This window comes from Xenopus tropicalis, chromosome 8, assembly GCF_000004195.4.
Source record: "Xenopus tropicalis strain Nigerian chromosome 8, UCB_Xtro_10.0, whole genome shotgun sequence".
NCBI lineage: Eukaryota > Metazoa > Chordata > Amphibia > Anura > Pipidae > Xenopus > Xenopus tropicalis.
The window spans coordinates 96,703,755-96,722,817 of NC_030684.2; the positions used below are offsets into that span (position 1 = coordinate 96,703,755).

The following is a 19,063-nucleotide window of genomic DNA, read 5'->3' on the forward strand; positions in this document are numbered from 1 at the left end:
CTTAATAACAATTTATTGAAATTAAAAAAAAAAAATTGTAGATTTTACCATCACAATAGCCTTTGATACTAAGCCCTTCTTAAAGGCATTAACAGAATCTGCAGTCACAGCATCACAACATCTCTAGGAAGGGCATTCCACAACTTCACTGGCCTTACTGTGAAAAACCACTTACACTGCTTCAAATGAAAGTCCTGTTCCTTTAATCTATAGGGGTGACCTCTGGTGCGCTGATTGTTTTTATTGGAAAAAGAACACCCCTTATCTGCCTATAATCCCCTCTAATGTACTTGTACAGAGTAATCATGTCCCCACGCAATCGCCTTTTTCCCTGCAGTCTAACTTCATAGTTGAAATCTTCCATCCCCTTTACCAGTTTTGTTGCACGTCTCTGCACTCTCTCCAGCTCATTAATATCCTTCTTAAGGACTGGAGCCCAAAACCGCACTGCATACTCAAGGTGAGGCCTTACCAGAGACCTATAAAGAGGCAAAATTATGTTTTAATCCCTTAAGTTAATGCCCCTTTTTTATGCAAGACGGTACTTTATTTGATTTAGTAGCCACAGAATGACACTGCCTGGAATTAGACAGCTTGTTATTTTAAAAAAATCCCCAGATCCCCCAACACACTACCATTTAGTGTATAACTCGCATTTATATTATTTCTACCAAAGTGCATAACTTTGCCCTTTTCAACATTGAACCTCATTTTCCATGTTGCTGCCCAATTTTCTAATTTTGTCAAATCTCTCTGCAAAGTGGCAGCATCCTGCATGGAACTTATAGTTTTGCACAATTTAGTATGGTCTGCAAAAATAGAAACAGTACTCTCTATGCCCACCTCCAGGTCATTCATAAACAAGTTAAAAAGCAAAAGACCAAGGACTGACCCCTGCGGTACTCCATTAACAACACTGGTCTTATTAGAAAATGTTCCGTTTACTACCACTCTTTGTAATCTATCCTTCAGCCAGTTCTCTATCCAATTACAAATATTATGTTCTAGGCCAATATCGCTCAATTTTGTCATTAACTTTCTGTGAGGTACTGTATCATACGCTTTAGCAGAGTCTAAGTAGATATATATAATAGGAAAGAACCTCGCACTACAGATTCCGTGCAGGGTGCACAATGTGTATATTTAAACTATAAACCAAACTGACAGAAACACAAAAAGTATTGGCACACCTGTAAATTCAAAAAACATACCCTTTATTTGACCTAAATTAAAAATTGTATCACTTAAAAATCTATGACTGGAAAGAAAGAAAAAGAAAACTTAAAATCCATTACATACCCTATTACCTGCTTTGCTGAAAGCTGAGCTAGCTTATGACTTATCACGTGTGAATTTCGCTACATTATTCGCAACGTTTGTTGCACTTACATCAGTATTTCATGTGGTTTAGCAGTTGCAACAATTGTTGCTATGAACTGCTAGTTATATGAAATGTAGCCTATGTAACTTGTTAGGGCAAGATGTCAATTGTGCAGCAATATGAGGAAAAAAGAGATCGTAATTCAAAACGGAGAGCACTGGATAAGGTAAGTATCTTTCTTTTTACAGCATTTTCAGGTAAGTCACGATTATAAAAAACCTTGGCAAAGTAATTATGTGTCAATAAATTACCAATAAACAGACTTTTCATTTATTGTCATGTTTTCGATACCATTGACCACAATAAAGGAGCTTATCACTTAAACTACTTTTAATTAACTTTTACTCCTAGTGCACAAAATTTCAACTGATTGTACTGAGAGAAATCAGTTGGGAACTACATTTATGTTTTTTTTCCCCTCATATTGCTGCACAATTGACATCCTGCCCTGACAAGTTACATAGGCTACATTTCATATAACTAGCCAGTTCATGCAACAATTGTTGCAACCGCTAAACCACATGAAATACTGATATAAGTGCAACAAACGTTGCGAATAATGTAGCGAAATTCACACGCAATAAGTCATAAGCTAGCTCAGCTTTCAGCAAAGCAGGTAATAGGGTATGTAATGGATTTTAAGTTTTCTTTTTCTTTCTTTCTTGTCTTTTTTGTGTTTCTGTCAGTTTGGTTTACAGTCTAAGTAGATGACATCCACTGCCATCCCGTGGCTCCTGCTCACCTCAGAAAAAGCAATTAAATGAGTATGGCAAGATCTGTTACACATAAAACCATGCTGGCACAAACTTATAGTATTGTGATTTGCAATGTATTTAAGTTTAAATGTAATCCCTTATTACCCCTTCCAAAAGCTTTCCTACTACTGATTTCAGACTAACAGGCCTGTAGTTTTCAGGCAGAGATCAGGATGCCTGTTTAAATAACGGCACCACATTAGCAATTCGCCAGTCGCTCTGCACCATGCTACACCTCAGTGAATCCTGAACAATTAACTGCAGAGGATTGGCAATCTCAGGGCTAAGCTCTTTAATACCCCGTGATGAATACCATCCGGTCCAGGGCCTTTGTTTACCTTTACATGTTCAAGTCTCTTGAATTTCCCATAACCCATGCATCAGTCATGTTTTTAATGGATGATAAGTCTATGCTGCAGGCAGGCCATGCTGTTGTAAAACATGCAAAATGCTTAAAAACGTGTATATCGTTCAGCATTAATGGTGCCTTTCTAGATGTGCAAGCCCCCATGCCATATGCCCTAATGCACCCTATACACCAAGCCCTTCTTCTCTTTAGTCTGGAGAATGCAGCATCCAAAACTAAATTCAAAGTATTATTCAGCTTTGTCAGACCACAGGACACGTCACCTGAGTCCATATTCCCCACTATGCCCTAGTCCATGTTTCTGGATCATGTTTATATATAGTTTCTTCTTTGCATGGTAGAGATTTGTTATTTGTTTATGGATACAACAATAAACAGTATTTACAGACAATGGCTTTCAGAAGAATTCAAAATGAGCATATATTTTTTTTCAGAAAACAATACATTTTCTCAGTTTCAACATTTGATATGTTGTCCTATTTGCAATGAAATATAAGGTTTACATAATTTACAAATCATCCCATTCTTTTAATTTACTTTTTACACAGTGTCCCACATTTTCAGAAAACAGGGTTTTATAATGACATGCTCATTAAGATATAATGATCTTATGTTCAATATTTATGGTATGCAGATTATAGCTGATGGCAGATTGCTTTGCAGGTATTCAAGGGGGTTTTGTTCTTTGGATGTGCCCTTTATATGATATCACATGTAACAAATATTTCTGCACAACCTTTTTTGTATGGCTCTACTATACACTGACTGTAGTGTCAGAGTAAGCATATTGCAGGTAACAGAGCCAGGGACATTCCTGCCATCAGTGCATGCAAAGAGAAGAAATTCACTTAACCTTCCCTGCTTTAGGTTCCCCATTAAATTGTGCAGGACAAGGTTTCCCTATCAAGAATATCTCTAGTTCTAATGTGTAGCGCTGGCTCCTTCTGATAGTTTAGAATCAGGCACAATGCACTGAGATGGCTGCCTACACACCAATATTACAGCTAAAAAAAAGTACATTTGTTGGTTCAAGAATAACATTTTAAATGGTAGAGTGAATTTTTTGCTATATAAACAGTGTAAGAAAAAAATAGAAGCTATACCATAAAAATCATGACAGTATCCCTTTAATCTAGCACTCTGGGATCTACATGCTCATTCTTCATTCTGCTTCTTTATGGCCGCTAGACATTTCCCATACCTTCAGTTAAATTCCTAACTTTTGAAATGTTTTATATAGGTTATGTATGAGCAACTCTGCACTGGTGTAGGGTCAATGGATGTAGCTTAATAACCTCATCATGTAATGATTTCATTTCTGTATATGAATCCTTTGATTTAGGCACTGCTGCCACTGGGGTTGTTAAAGGAGAAGGAAAGGTAAAAACTAAGTAAGCTTTATCAGAAAGGTAAATACAGCCATAAGCACTCACAGAAACGCTGCACTGAGTTCCCTGTCAAAAGATTTGTTCTGTCTGTTTTCCTCTGCCAGAGACACGCAGCTCTTTGCTTTCTGCTCTTTCCTGCTCCCCCCTCCCTCAAGAATGCCACAAACTCACTCCCCCACCTTAGGAATGTGGATCTGAGCCAATCAGCAGGAAGCTGACTCATAGTCTTAATAACTGAGCATGTACGCTGGTCTGGGTGTCTGTGCAGGAGTGAGGCATTATGGGAACTTTCTTTACACAGCTCAGCGTTATTTCTTCCTGTTTGGCTTCTGATCATCTGAACAGGAGATATATGGGGAGATTTAAGGGCACTATTGAGACAACTGAAGGTATGCCTGCATCTTGAGATTAACTCTTTATTAGCCTTTCCTTCTCCTTTAAGCAGGATGAGGTTGAGTTATTAGTAGGTCTAGAAATGGAAGAAGTAAACTGTGGGGTAAATGTATACCACAAAAATGTTTGGTAATGGAACTTCTTGGCACAAGTTAAGCAAAAGATTTACAGTGCCCTGACCTAGTGTGTCAGTCACAAGAGTGCCAATACAAAGAGAGATTATAGTAGCGTAGTCATAGGGCAGTGAAGGCCAATGTCAAAGTGGAAATTTTAGGCAGAAGTCTGGCATCAGTTGGTCCAAAAAAACAGGCAAACTGTAGTCAGACAGATGTCAGTCTGAAATGCAGGAAAGTAATCGTAAAGCCTCACAGAAAGCAATTAAAAAAAAAATATCTATACTCAGAATGGGAATTGAACTCCCTTGAATACTATCAACTTGTTTCAACAGTTCAACCACTGCATATGGTTTCGTATTTAATAATTCCAGTTTAATATAAAGAGGATAATAATTATATACTGCTGTCAGTCCAAACCTTGGGCTTTTATGTAATTCAGAGTGGGTGGAAGGGCTAGAAGCACGATGCCTATACAAGGCAGCAGTTATCTTTTTGATCAATTTTAGTTTGTTCCAGTCTCCTCTGGCGCTCTGGGACTGATTCCAACATGTATTCCCAGAAATACTTTATGTGGTTGGCGTTTAAGATCTTCTGCATCAAATCAATGAACAGAAATTGGTCTTTTGCCATTTTATCCCTTTGCTGTACAATGAATTAAATTCAGATGTCCCCCACCTATTCATTTGTACATTTTTGCTGTGATCTTTAATATAATAATGTATATTTTTCATGTTATTGTGTTGCAGTTAGGTGACTGCTGACTTTATATGCCAAATTAGCACCAAAGCAACATAAAAGGCACAATGAATGTCTCAACTGTATTTAGTATGGGAAAAATCTGTTGTAAGAACTGAAATCTGTTTCTGTCCTCAATCATTGACTGCTATTTATTGCCCTAACTCCCCTATGCACATTTCCTGGGCTAATGTTAAATATACTGTTTTCTCTGTTGGTGGCATCTCACAGAAAGGGAAAAGATGCCCCCGAGATGCCAAAACTAGCAAATCAAACAGAATTAACACATCAGATAATTTGTTGTGTACCCATGATATTTTAATTTACCTTTTCTAAATATTTAAGTGACTGACATTAGGAAAATGTTTTTCTTGCAGGTGATCCATATATACAAAGCTGGGGTGCAACAACATTTTGAAGTCCTCTTTCTTCCGGGAGGGAAAGAATTTCTTAGCACTACGGACTCTGTGAGTCGTGATTCAGCAGACCGCACAATCATTGCTTGGGATTTCCAAACTGCTGCAAAAATCTCCAATCAAATTTTCCATGTGAGTCCTACATAGTTTTGGTTTGAAAAGACAACTGTCCATCATCGTAAACCTTATATAGTGGCCTCCCAGTACCACTGACACCATTAGAAAATGGATAAAAAAAACTTGCTGACACACTCTCTCTCACACACAGTCACACACACACACACACACACTTTAATGATATATATATTTATATGGAAACATACACTTACATACACAATATTAACTGTAGTTGTGGAGTTTAATATAGCTCTTCATATTCTCCCTGTCCAAGACCCTCTTGAAAGGATTACGGAATCCGCCATCACTGCTTCTCCTTGCAGGGCTATTCAAAGCCACATGTGAACATTTATTTGTGTTGCTTAAGTAAAAGTTATCTTACTGAAGACTAAAGTGGTGTTCTAATGATTTTACCAGTTAATTGTATGTATTTGCAGTTTGCTTCTCATTGATAATGTTCCTACAAACTGTGGCCCAAAAGTACACTCCACTCTGAAGGTTAGGCCTTACCAGTGATCTAAAAAGGGCCAAAGTTATGCTTTCATCTGTGCCCTTTTTTATATTAAAGAGTCCTGTATTAGCTTTACTAGTTACAAAGTCTGTTATTCACAATAACCTGTGAAAACCTCTCAAATAGGAAAGCCCCCAACAACATACCATTTAGTTTATAACTAGCATTCATGTTTTTTTTACCCAAGTGCATAACCTTCCATTATTAACTCTGAAACTCTGAACCTTCTGCAGAAATAAATATTGTTATTCTGAAGGCTTATGTTCAATTTGTGATATTGAAATAATGCCTTGGAACTAGCTGAGTCTGAACACAGGCTTATAGAATGCTACAGGCTGCTACTTTCTGATGCTTTCAGCCATTTCTCTAAAGGTTTAAGGGATTGTGTTTACGTTTCATAAGGATTTTTGGGGTTAGAGTTAAGTCTAGTGGAAAGAATTGTTGATACTGGAAGAAAATAGTGTAGCAGTAGATAACAGACTGTAGCATTCTGAAAGTCTTTCTAAACCTGTCCAAATGATAACAATAACTACTATGTACTACATCAAGCGATAAATATGTCTTATTAAAAAATTTGGCAGTTGGGCAATGATTTAGAAGGTAAATACAAACACTCATAATGAATTAGCTTACTTCAGTACATAAGAAATAATGCTTTTCTTTCTCATATATGCCTCTAGCCTGACCCTGGGCTTTCTAAACTGCTTACAGTTTCATATATTAGTTGCTTGTATTTCTCTTACTGGCAAAACATGAATGCAGGGAGCCTTGGCTACCGGTAACCATCGTAAACTACAGCTCTTTAGAGCGTCTGCCACCAGGCTTGCAGGACATAATAAAAATATAAAATATCTCAAAAGTGACATATCATAATCAATTGACATATTAGAAAGTGACTTAGTATAAAGTGACATAATGTAAAGTGACATAGTGACTAGATAAGAAAATCTCCAAATATCATAGCGTTAAAATCATGTACATAAAAGTGGAGGAAACCTATATTTTCGAAACCAAAAATATTACTTTTAAGTCAAAATAGATATTTTGGTAATGTTGGCATATTTTATATTTTTATTATGTCCTGTTTGGACATAATTACTTTATCACAATATTTACAGGTGTCTTATGACCCGAACGAATCAAATTTGGTGGTCACATGCACTCTAGATGGTAGACATATCATTATATTCTATAGTAATGGTTTTTTAACTTTTAGATTTTATATATGCACACAAGGGGTTAATTGTGTTCAATTGTATGCATGCACTGATTGGATCATGTCACTATTTAACTATACACCTCACTTCCTGATATTGTCCTGATGACGGTCCCGTATGGATCGAAACGCGTAGACATTTGTGTCTAAATAAATTTTTTTGATTTTTATATGTCCCTGGAGTGCTTTCTACGAGACTATATATATATATATATATATATATATATATATATATATATATTTATTGTATTTATTTATTATATCACTTGTCCTCCCTGTGTGTAATTTTGTATTCTGTAATATTGTACAGCGCTGCGTACCCTTGTGGCGCTTTATAAATAAAGTTATACATACATACATACATACATAGTAGTAAACAAAGCCCAGACATGGATACCACATGTTCTATGCACTAAGGTAGCACATTCCCTTTAAGAAATAGAATAGTCAAAAACACAGTATTAAAACATCAGCAATTCATCATTTACTTATCAATCAGATGGTCCGGGAGCAATATTATAGGGGGGCACACTGGCTGGCCACCATCACTAAACTCTAACACACTTTGGACTAAATTGCATCCAATTTATCAAGATATTGCATATTTTTTGATGCACCAGACACAATTGCAGCAAATGCAACTCTGTGCTCATCCACAATGATGCTGGAATTATAGGGGGGAGCTGCATTGTGGGTAAAAAACATGGCAAAATACATCCATTATGCATTACATCACTGCAGTTATGTTTATTAATGATCCCTATAGACTAACCAAAGTACAGCCAGAGATTATTTTTATTTGGATATTCATTTTAAGCTAATATAAAAAGAGGGGAGTCCTGCCTTAAGACTTCCAGTAATGATACCCTCAATATTACAAGCTGTAAAATGTTTAGCTATAAATAAACCAATTATTTCCCCCATCCTACATATTGTTATCCACAACTTGTTATCCAAATGTAATTAAATCATTACAGCATCCCCATATGCTTCCCATATGCTACAGTGTTTTTATGATCTAAACCTTTTCCTAGAGGATAAATTGATAAAAAAAAAGTGGTGGTGTTATCCAAGAATCAATTTTCTGGGATTAGTGGTTTTTGAGTTCATTTTTAAATTAACCCGTTAAGTTCTGAAATAAGTTACATTAGGGTTTATGTCTTAGGCCCATTATAGGATCAGCCATTTTGGGAGAACATCATCTGCCCAATATATACAGCTATCATTTTAAGTTCTATTGCTGGATGTGCCCCAGAGTAATGCCCTCCGATGCTACTGTTGCACTTCACTGACTCGCTATAAATATGGTTATTTTAAATGTTCTATACCGTGAATCTCAAATTGCATTGATAATGTATTTCTTTGATAAACACTGCTTTCTTGACATCTTCCAGTGTTCTTTTACATAAGTGGTATTGTCACCTAGAATATCCCCAACTGTATTTCTGGTTTTTAGGAGAGATACACATGCCCGAGTCTTGCTTTGCACCCAAAAGAAAGTATATTTGTTGCACAAACAAATGGAAACTACATGGCTCTGTTTTCTACCCAGCGCCCATACAAAATGGATAAGAAAAAGAGATTTGAAGGACATAAGGTATTGCTTTCTTCTTTCTATTTTAAGTTGTTATATCTGGGGGATGGGGAAAAAGAGAAAAAACTTCCTAACCAATAAATAAAGAATGAAAGAAAGAAAGAAAGGTAAAGGAGAATGCTTATATGGCTGTGCAATCAATTCATTTATATCTACCTTATTCTTTCTTGACAACAGCAGCCAAAGTCAGATCTCTATGTTTTGTCAGAGCAACCAAGCTGTTTCCTCCAATTAGTCCCTGGCTCTGTGCAGAATTCACTCAAGTAGAGAGGGAGCCGGGCACTGACTAGAGGAACAGCAGAACAAAACTATCTCTGTAGCTGTCAAGCAAGTATTTAAAAATAGGAAAGAAACGCTCAGAGAATAAGTAGAATGTTTAAGTCCACCAAAAATCACCTCATGTATAAGGACATATATAGGTGACATACTTATAGAATTTGCCTTATAATGCCCTTATTCATTGAGTTTATTGATAGAGAAAGGGGAACCTACTGTATGCAATTATGTTCTAGATTATAGAGCTTGTTTCCCAGTGTGTTGCAGTTTATTGCATTTTCTTACTTAAATTTTGTTATATGGGCTGTCCCCAAAATATGCCATTTTAGTGATGGGATCCTATTGTTATCATCTATGCCAAATGCTTAACAATTTATCAGCTGTATATATCAACTTAATTACATTCCAAGATCAGCCTTTATGGTGTGTCACCCTCACATGTAAATATCACTAAACAAATGTTGAAACTATAAACCACAAATTTGAGGCTTGTAACTTTCATTTGAAAATGATATAATTGCAAAATCTAAAACTGCAAAATTACCAAATTTGATAGATTTTACTGGTCACTTAAATCTGAGTTTAACTCTTTAAATCTGAGCCTTTTTAGCCTGTTTGTGGTAACCTTCTTGCTTGTAGTCATTGAACTCTAATAATTATCTCATAATTATCTTTGTTAGCCTTTCCTTTCTGGCTTCCAGGGTCAGTGACCCCTATTTAAAAGTTGGAAAAACACAGACTATGAAACTATAAAGAAATGTATATTTAAAAAAAATAAGCAATGAAGACCTATTGCAGAGTTGTCAGTAATGGGACATTCTATAGCATACTAAATGTTAACATACCCCTATACATTTACCACCCCAGACAGAAGTGCAAAAGTGCTAAGGAATTCAAAAACATGCCCCTTAGTGTTTATTCAGAGAGCACTTCTGTACAATGTCTGCTGTGCTCTGCACATTATGCACATTATATCACATTAAACACATTTCATGGCTCCATTTTAGAGGCCATTCGTCTAGTGTGGAAGGCAGGGTGCAAACTGCAACTATTCGCGTTGTAAATGACCACTCTCTTCCTCATGTAATTGAACATTTATGGTAAATTCCTTGCCCATGCATATAGTTATTATATTTTATCTAAGTTAAACGCTGGCATCTAAATATAAAAAAGCCTGAGATTCTAGTTTATTGAATGATTTATTCCACACTAGTGCTACCCAGAGAAGATACCCTTGCTATGTCTTGGTTCCATGTGTTCCATGTTTTCTGTGTATAGCTACAATAATTCATCTGGCAATCTACTTACTTTTCCCAATTCAAGTTCTGTTCCTTTGCACTACACAGGTGGAAGGATTTGCTGTGGGATGTGAGTTCTCTCCCGATGGATCTCTTCTAGTGACAGGAAGCTCAGAGGGCACAGTTTCCTTCTACAGTTACCATACTGCCAGAATTGTCCGCTCTATATCTGGTGATGGCAGCGCTTGCATCAGCGTCAATTTCCACCCTGTTCTCAGTTCACTTCTTGCAACATCTTACTGGGATGGGCAAATCCGGATATGGCAGTAACTACATATAGTGCTGGTACAGTTGGAAAGAATATGTGGTGCTCCGCCATATTGTACTATATTACAGGAGCTGTACTGTACATTTCCTTCATGCAACATGTTCATGAAGTTGCACATATTTAGTTGGATACAATATATTGCAAATAATCTTATTCTAGAATACACTCAAAGAGCAAACCCTACAGAAACAAAATAAAGAATTTAAAACACTTTTGTCTTAAGTACATTTCCAAATCAAATCCCTGAAAAGATATAAATAGACTGTATGTGGCTCTCTAAATGGTGGGTAAATACCTACTTCCTGCACTTATCCTTTTTTTTTTTTTTTTTTTAAATGGATGGGATTTGACCCCTAAGAAGATGTTTTCCATTAATATTTAATGTTATTCCATTAATATTTGAAAATCCCCTTGGCCTAGATTATAGGGGACAGGGACTTATATAATTGTGATATGACAAGCTAAATGGGACTGTAAATGGAATTCATAATAGCAGGGTCACCTTCCCAGGTATTTTTATAAGTTGTACAGAGTAATTTGAGTAATCTGATAGTAATGAAGATTCTGTTTTGCCAGCAGGTAAAGGATCAGACAGTAAATGGAAAAAATGCTAAAATTATACTTTATGTTGATATTATATTTTCCAGTAGTCCTTTGACACTTTTAAGCTAAGAAAGTCTTAGGAAGTTTGACAAAAGCTTCTTGATTCTGCTTGGATTCTTAATCTGACAATAAAGGAGAACTGTCATGAAAATGAAAATATAATATAAGCTTTATCATACTGAAATAAGAGATGTCCTATATATAATCAATTTAAAATTCTATACTATTCCTGAAATAATCAAGTTACTCTTTACTATCTCCCTCTCAGCATCGGTCTCTCTTCATTCTTTCTTCATGCAGGAGTTAGAATCCACATTTTGATTGACAGGTCTATTTCAGCCTTTGGGGGTGCTCCTTTTGCCTAGAAGGTGATTTAGAGTTTACTATTTTAAAATTACCAGAAATCCTGTCTCTCTATGTAAGACAAGATTTGTGCCACAGTCAGTTATTTTATTAGATTTTGTTTGTGCTGCATTCAGTTATTTGAATTAGCTCTGTGGTAGGAAAGGTAGCCCCATATCAAAACCTGACTCTGACCTCTGTTTATAGAGAAAAACAGAGAGAAACATATACTAAGGGAGATAGTGAAGAGTAACTTGATTATTTCAGATAAGGTACAGAATAATGAAATAGCTATATTTAGAAATTTAATTTATTTGTGATGTAAAGAAGGACTTGACAGTTTTAAGTAAAAATTTGCTTTGTCTTCATAATATAACTCATATTTTGCTCCTATAATCTAAACCATATATAATACAATGTTTTTATGTGACACCTTGCTTCCTCATTTACCCATGTGAGTTCATTATACTGAAGTCAAGTCATTATATTCTGCATTTAGAAACCGGATATTGAACACCTGAGATTTGTCTCCAATTTAAATGTTTCTGTGGCACCCAAAGGTAAATGGCAGTTTATATTTTAACTATCTAGAGTGACAGATTAATAGCACCATATTATAAGCATAATAACAAGTTCTTGTAGTTACTACTTGACTTGCCCGTGGTTATATATATGCTCCAATTTGTGTTTTCTCAAGTTTAGCAAGTTTATCAGAAAAATAGAGAAGTAAGACACAAAAACACAGACATAAAGATACAAATGGGTAAAATAGTACGATGTATCAAAGTGAATTTAGTAACAGAAAAAAGGAGGGGAAAGACAGATTCACAAACAGGTACAACTACAGTTGCACAAAGTCTGGTTGTTTTGCAGAACTTGGAACTATTCACATCCTGCTAATAAAGCTGGATGCTAAGTAACACAATCCAGTTTGGCTGTTCAGCATGTTGAACCTAAGTCCAACGGATCATGTCGAATCACACTTCTTTTTCAGACAGTCGAATGTATTACTTATATATCAGAGAACTCTAATTTACCAATAAGGTAAAGAAACCTGTTCATATATATATATTTATTTATAATGTTCAATATGGTGTTTTATGTACAATGTGAATTTGTATTACTGGCTCTTTAAGGTTTTCTTCTCCCAAGACACCAGGGCAGCAGAGCAAAAAGGAATCTTCACAGCCAAAACCCTTTGTAGAAAAGGTGATGGGATGAGACTGGCTGACAATTTTCTGAATAGGAAGGTCAAATGTATCAGCTACAGCTCTAGCAAGAATCTAATTAGGCCCAAAGGAAATCTATGTTCTGGCACAATTTGCAGCATTTCTTTCTCTAAAGGTTGTAAGGCATTGAGAGCATTTCAAAGCTATGTGGAATTCAGCATTAATGATTTGCTAAAGTATTTACCCTTCAAATGTAAATGAATAGGCCACTGTGCCCAAAATAGAAGGCAAATTGATTTTTTTATACTTCGGATGTGTTGTTTGGCAGTCCTATTAATCCCATTTATATTATAATACAAAATTTCTGCATTTTTAGCATTCTCTTGGCAAAAGATTATACTGCTCAGGCGCATAGGGGCTTCTCTATTAACATTACGCCTTTACACCTGGCACCATGCCAGCACACAGAATGCAGGAGAGATGCTGCCAGCTCAGTGTGGTGCCATAGGTACAGGCCACATAGGGAAGAATGAACTCTGTTAACCTCCTAATTTCCTAGTGGAGTAACGCACTGCTGAGGAAGCACAAGTAAACACTTGAGAGCCCTTAATTGGATTAAATTGTTTGAATGGAGTCACGTGCCTGCACAGAAATGCTGAAGCAGGTTAAGATGGCACAAGCTGGTTGTTATTAGTAAGTTTAAAATTGCAGAAAAAAATGATCAATATATTCCAACATAACTTATTATCTTGATCATAGATACTCAATACAGAGGCATCTTTTGTAAAAATGCCGTTTTGGAAAGTTTTTGCCCTGGAGTGGCCTGATACAAAGGGGCCATACGAGCCCTGATTTAGTGAAACTGTTTGGTTTGTTTTGTGCCAGTCACACTAATATGGGTTAATGAATGCTGTGTGTGTGTTGCCATGTTTGTGGGAACTGGAATTTAAGTTGGGTGCTGTTCATGCCACATTTTGCATCTAATGAAGAGAGCCCCCCAAAACCTTTCTGTCAGCGTCATACATTTAACATTTGCTGTTCTAGTTACATTTGTTTGGATTAAAATGCTTTCTATTAAAGTTATAATTTATTGTTTGTAATTTTTGTGTAAACCCGTTAGTCTATTATTTCCCAGTGCAAACCCGTAAGTCTATTATTTCCCAGTGCAGAGATATATACTGAGATGCCGTGGCAGGGGGATTGCAGGAGCCAGGGTCACCACAATCAGGTTTGTCTAGTTGCTATAGCAGGTAAGTACCATCATTTGTGTACAGAAGAGCCCGACAAAGATCTATGTTAAAAAGGTTTTTGCTCTATTAATTTAAAGCAGTATTCTATTTTGATGATAATGTGACTGGTGCTAGCACTCTACCTAAACCTTACTTTACATCTAATATATGTACAACATGTTGCTCGCCAACCCTTTGGATGTTGCTCTCAGTGGCCTCAAAGCAGGTGCTTATTTTCAGTCAACATAGTGACTATCAAATAGCCTATTATAGCTCTCATTGGCAACTCTAGGAACTTTTTCATGTTTGTGTTGTTCTCCAAAACTTTTTTCATTTGAATTTGGTTCACGGGTATAAAATGTTGGGGATCCCCTGTATTATAGACTAAAAAGTGAAACAAACTCTAGTGGTAACAAAATAATGTGACAATTCTACAGATGGCAGAAAGGCTTGCATGACCAATAACTAGTGGGCCTATTTCATTAACTAGCATATAACTAAGAGCTGAGCTTAGTTTGTTCACTTATATCCTGTCGCCATTAGCTCCTAGTCCAGGCTATTATAAGATAAAATATTTATACACATAGTGCATGAATTTATCTGTCACAGTATATTTAACTCACTTTATACTTATTTGTATATGATTCATACATAACTAATAATCTGACCATCTTTGTTCCATCAAAACACATCAATGAATTACATAGTACAAACATACACAACCTGACATTAGTATTTATACTGACATTTTTATTTGAGTATTTATCAGTGAAAATTACAAAATGATTCAAAATGCATTCCTTTTTTTTTTTTGTTCAAAAAAATTGAAAATTCACAATTAGAAGACTAGAAGAATAGACAATTTTGGGGGGCAATAACTAATGAACAAAGGGATGACAAAAAGCCAGGTGCAATGCATTTCACACCAAGCTTGCACTGCATCACATACATTATATGGATGTAAAAATAGGACAATGCAACTGCATATATCTCGCCCATAAAGCAAGGTAATAGCCTAGCCTTACTTTGAGGAAGGTGGGTCACCAGCCGGAAATGATTTGTGTTGTTCCTCAGCTACTTTTGGTCTTCCTCTTCTAGATGCAGAACACACATTTAGAAAAGATGCCCATATCCCTGGGTAACATTGTGGCCAGATTTCTACAAAACCTCCCATCCAGCTTTCATATTTAATGGAACATATTCCTGAGAAAACAAACTTCAGATTCCCATATATGAAAGACATCTAGTGCCCTGAATTTGTTTAAGTACATATATAGAAACCAGAGCCTCAAAGTCGCCATAAAGGTTTTACCTGCTGTGCAGAAGCTCATAGTCCTCACACACATAGGGGGTAACTATTGGTCATTTAGAAATGCATTCCTAGAAACACAGCATCATAAAAAAGTGAAATATTTCAATTTGTTGCTTTTATTTAGAAATGCAAAATACAACACTATCGAGGACAGTTCATGCTTTGTTACCAATATAAATGCAAGCCTATAGAAAACAAATTAACAGGTAACCCCTCAATTACTTTTGAGGTAGTACATGAGGAGCTACAGTAGTAGGAAAGCTCAGACTCTTGTTGTATATCTCTAGTCTTTCTGACCCGATTAACACAATTCCTAATAAATCTCACTTCTACATCCACTACTCATTGTGAAGAAAAGGGTTGGCTATGGTTAGCATTACTTGAACAGAAATTCTGTTGTTTTGAAACTCCTTAAATATATATTCAAGTTCTTTTTCTTTCAGTAAGAAACCTAACCATTTCCAAAGTTCTTGTATATGATCAATGATGAGCAATTATATAGGTCTATTTAAAAATATATCATTTCCACCAGTTAAATCACAATAAATATGTAAACCAAATGTCTTGAGTGTTTGTCAGTGCTGTATAACTTCTTTTTTTTTACCTATTGTGCAACTTGTTACTAATGCGACATCCCTGTACTGTGTGGGTTCTAATGTTAACTTATATGCACCATGGTCACCCTTTTGCCTATATGTTCATCAGCTTTTTCTGCCAATGGCAAACCCATAGTTTGGTGGGAACCATATATAAAATGCTACCTGGCTTCCCCACAAACCAGTTAAGTACCAGAAAAAATGCAGACCAGCATAATGATTGCAGCAAGTTGGTGCCGGAAAGGTTTAATGATGTGCCATAGTCACATCCACACTGTTTCAGGGGAAAACTTACCTGCATTTATTATACGGTGGTCTGTGCTTATTTATTTATTTTTTTAGCTGTCCCAAAATCACTTCTTGCTGTTACCCATTAACATGAATGGGAACTACTTCACAGTACTCCAATCTCTGGGCTAAAAATTGTAATACTGTTGCTGCCAGACCTCAAGTTAAATGGAGGTGGTGATTTTGGGTGCATTTCAGCTGGCCGAAAATTCCATTGTATGCAGAACATAAGCTCTTATAAGGTAAATGGATTTGGTCTAGTCTTGCTGCTAATCTTTCATGGGGGACTTGCTAAATGCTAGAATCCAAAAATGATCAGTTCTATTTACCCCTAAATACCAGTTGCTTTTTTTTTTTATTTAGATGAAACAAAGCTCTAAAAGTTTGGGAAATGTGATTAAGGACAATGTTCTGAGCTATGTAAAAGTGCTATAAATATCTGGGTATACAACCCATGGAAGATATAGTACAATAATTCTGGCAATAATAACTGATAAGTTATTATTATAACATAAGTTTTGCTTTGGTTCAAAGCAGCACCAGATTAAGCCTATTTAAATCTAACAGCACTGAGATTAATCTGGAATATGCTCATAAAGTGTAGAATAACCGATTGGGCCATACTGTGCCATGGGATGTATTTCACAGCTTGGTGCACACCTGGATTGAATAGTTTTCCTGCTGTAGGACAGTAATGTTGCATTCATTATGCTCCCGCATAATTTGCAGATTCCTGGGATTTTTTTTATACAGTCAAACCTTGGTTCTGCATCCCCGGATTTCACATTTTTCCATAATTTACACCCCCAGGGGAATGTAAAATCAAGGTTTGACTATCAATGTAATAAATGGCTCAATCAGAACATTTGTCTAGTTCTAAACTTTGGTTAACATTTTTAGAAACTATTTTTCATTTTATACCCTTTTAGTTTGCATGCCCATTTTGTCTCCTTTTATGTTAATGTGTATTTTTATTTTTCTCTAGCCATGAATTAAATAGTTTGCTCATATGCTTAAAGGTACTTAATGTACAATGTTGTTCCCAGCTTCTTAATGCTGGTAAGCCAACCCAGCCAGTACTCATCTGGACTTTTGTGTCAGTAAAACTTGATCATGTTTATGTTTTATTGCAGTTTGGAAGCGCATTAATTCAGAAGGGTCCCATATAACTGTGCTTTTGTAAGACTGTCTTTTCTAGTTAAGCCAATGCTTCCAGTTCTTTGAAATTGCTGGGGCTTTCCATGGAAACTCGAATGTCCTTGCTCAATGGAAGACTGGTGCATTTCGGAAGCCTCCATAGGGCTTTGACTGAGGGATTCTGCTGAACTATTTGGACTGACATCAACATATTCCCTCTTAGCTGATGAACTAGAGTCTATACTTTTATTACTCATTTGGACTGACATCCTTTCACCTTTTTGGTCTCTTGTTTCCTTTGATTTGAAAGTAGATAACATTTCTTGTTTGCAGCTGGCACTGATGTCAATTTTTAAGCCAGAGTCTGTTCTCAGAAAACAGGAATCACCCATTCTAGTTTGACAAACTTCCTCTCCCTCTGAAAAGCTGTCCTGTTTGTAGCTTGCATACAGTGGACTCATTCTGCTTTCCAGCTGCTTTACAGGACTGTGTGCAAAGTATTGTTCAGTAAAACTACATGGCGAAATTCTTCCAGCATTGCTGTATGAGTATGCTCCGATATCTTCCACACTCAACTGTCTCCATCGTGTTGGCAGATCGTCTTCTGAAAGATGAGAGCTTCTACACTCACTGTGTGACTTATGAGCGCTTAATGTTTGTTGTGTACGTATTCTAGAGAAATGAAATGGCTCCTCTACATAGGAAGAAGATCTTGTGAAATTAGGTGATGCAGTGTTTTCTGGGCTATGCTCCATGTGCTGAACAGACTTTGATTTCACAAATCTTGGGCTTGCTGCATGCTCATAACCTGTTGTTGATTTTCTTTCAAACAGGTCCTCCCTGTTACCCATATATATTGCCTGCTGTGAGGCAGTTAAAGTGTTGGTTTGGTTGTTCTCTTTCTCTTCTGAAGTAGCACTGAAGCTTGAGTAGGAACTAGAGGTTGGTAGAGATGCTACATATTCATTGAAGGCTTCATGTGAGAAACTTGAGTGGAATCCATCCTCAACAGTGCTGTCTGTAGAGTTCTGAGACCTTAGAAACACCTCGTCTTTAACCTGAACGTCAAAACTTTGCCGTCTGTCTCTTCTTCTTTCTTCTGGGCAATATAGAGCAGTGTCACTGCAGTAGATCTCTGACTTGAACTGCTGCCTTTGGCGAAGTTTCTCTTCAGGCACTTGGCCTCCTTGTTCATAGCTAAGATCTCTCATTGAAGCACTTGATGGATGTGAAGAAACGCTGCCTGGGTCGGGTTTTTCCAAAACCTTAGCAATGACACAAGTAGGAATGCTGTCAGCATATGTTGTGTTAGAAAGTGGCACAGAAAGGCTACATCCATGCTTTTCCAAATGTTGACTTACTCTTTCCTGGAAGTCAGCTGGCAACTGCAGGAAAACAAATCATATTGGGATAAGACACTAATTAACATGTTATCACAATCCTAATTTTTAGAATTCTGAAGGATTATGTTGTAGCACCAACAAAGATTCTGGCAACCCCTACCGAACAATTATCAGCTCTCATGTAGCCAGAATAATGAAAACAAACATGACTGG

The 19,063-nt window shown here is 36.5% G+C and overlaps 2 protein-coding genes across 7 annotated transcripts in view; one reads left to right on the top strand and one right to left on the bottom strand.

Moving 5' to 3' along the window:
- The window catches only part of wdr25 (WD repeat domain 25), an 80,502-nt gene extending 66,471 nt beyond the window's left edge, over positions 1–14,031 (top strand). For both annotated transcript variants that reach the window (XM_002936588.5, XM_031891958.1), the window contains 3 exons: positions 5,513–5,683; positions 8,852–8,992; positions 10,612–14,031. In XM_002936588.5, the coding sequence (XP_002936634.1) occupies positions 5,513–5,683; positions 8,852–8,992; positions 10,612–10,833 (534 nt within the window). In that variant the 3' untranslated portion in view covers positions 10,834–14,031. The remainder of the gene's footprint in view (positions 1–5,512; positions 5,684–8,851; positions 8,993–10,611) is intronic.
- An 872-nt stretch (positions 14,032–14,903) lies between these two features.
- begain (brain enriched guanylate kinase associated) overlaps positions 14,904–19,063 on the bottom strand; it is a 312,487-nt gene continuing 308,327 nt past the window's right edge. For 3 of the 5 annotated variants that reach the window (XM_012967928.3, XM_012967927.3, XM_018096129.2), the window contains one exon: positions 14,904–18,892. In XM_012967928.3, coding sequence (XP_012823382.1) covers positions 17,516–18,892 — 1,377 coding nt within the window. In that variant the 3' untranslated portion in view covers positions 14,904–17,515. 5 annotated transcript variants of the gene reach the window in all.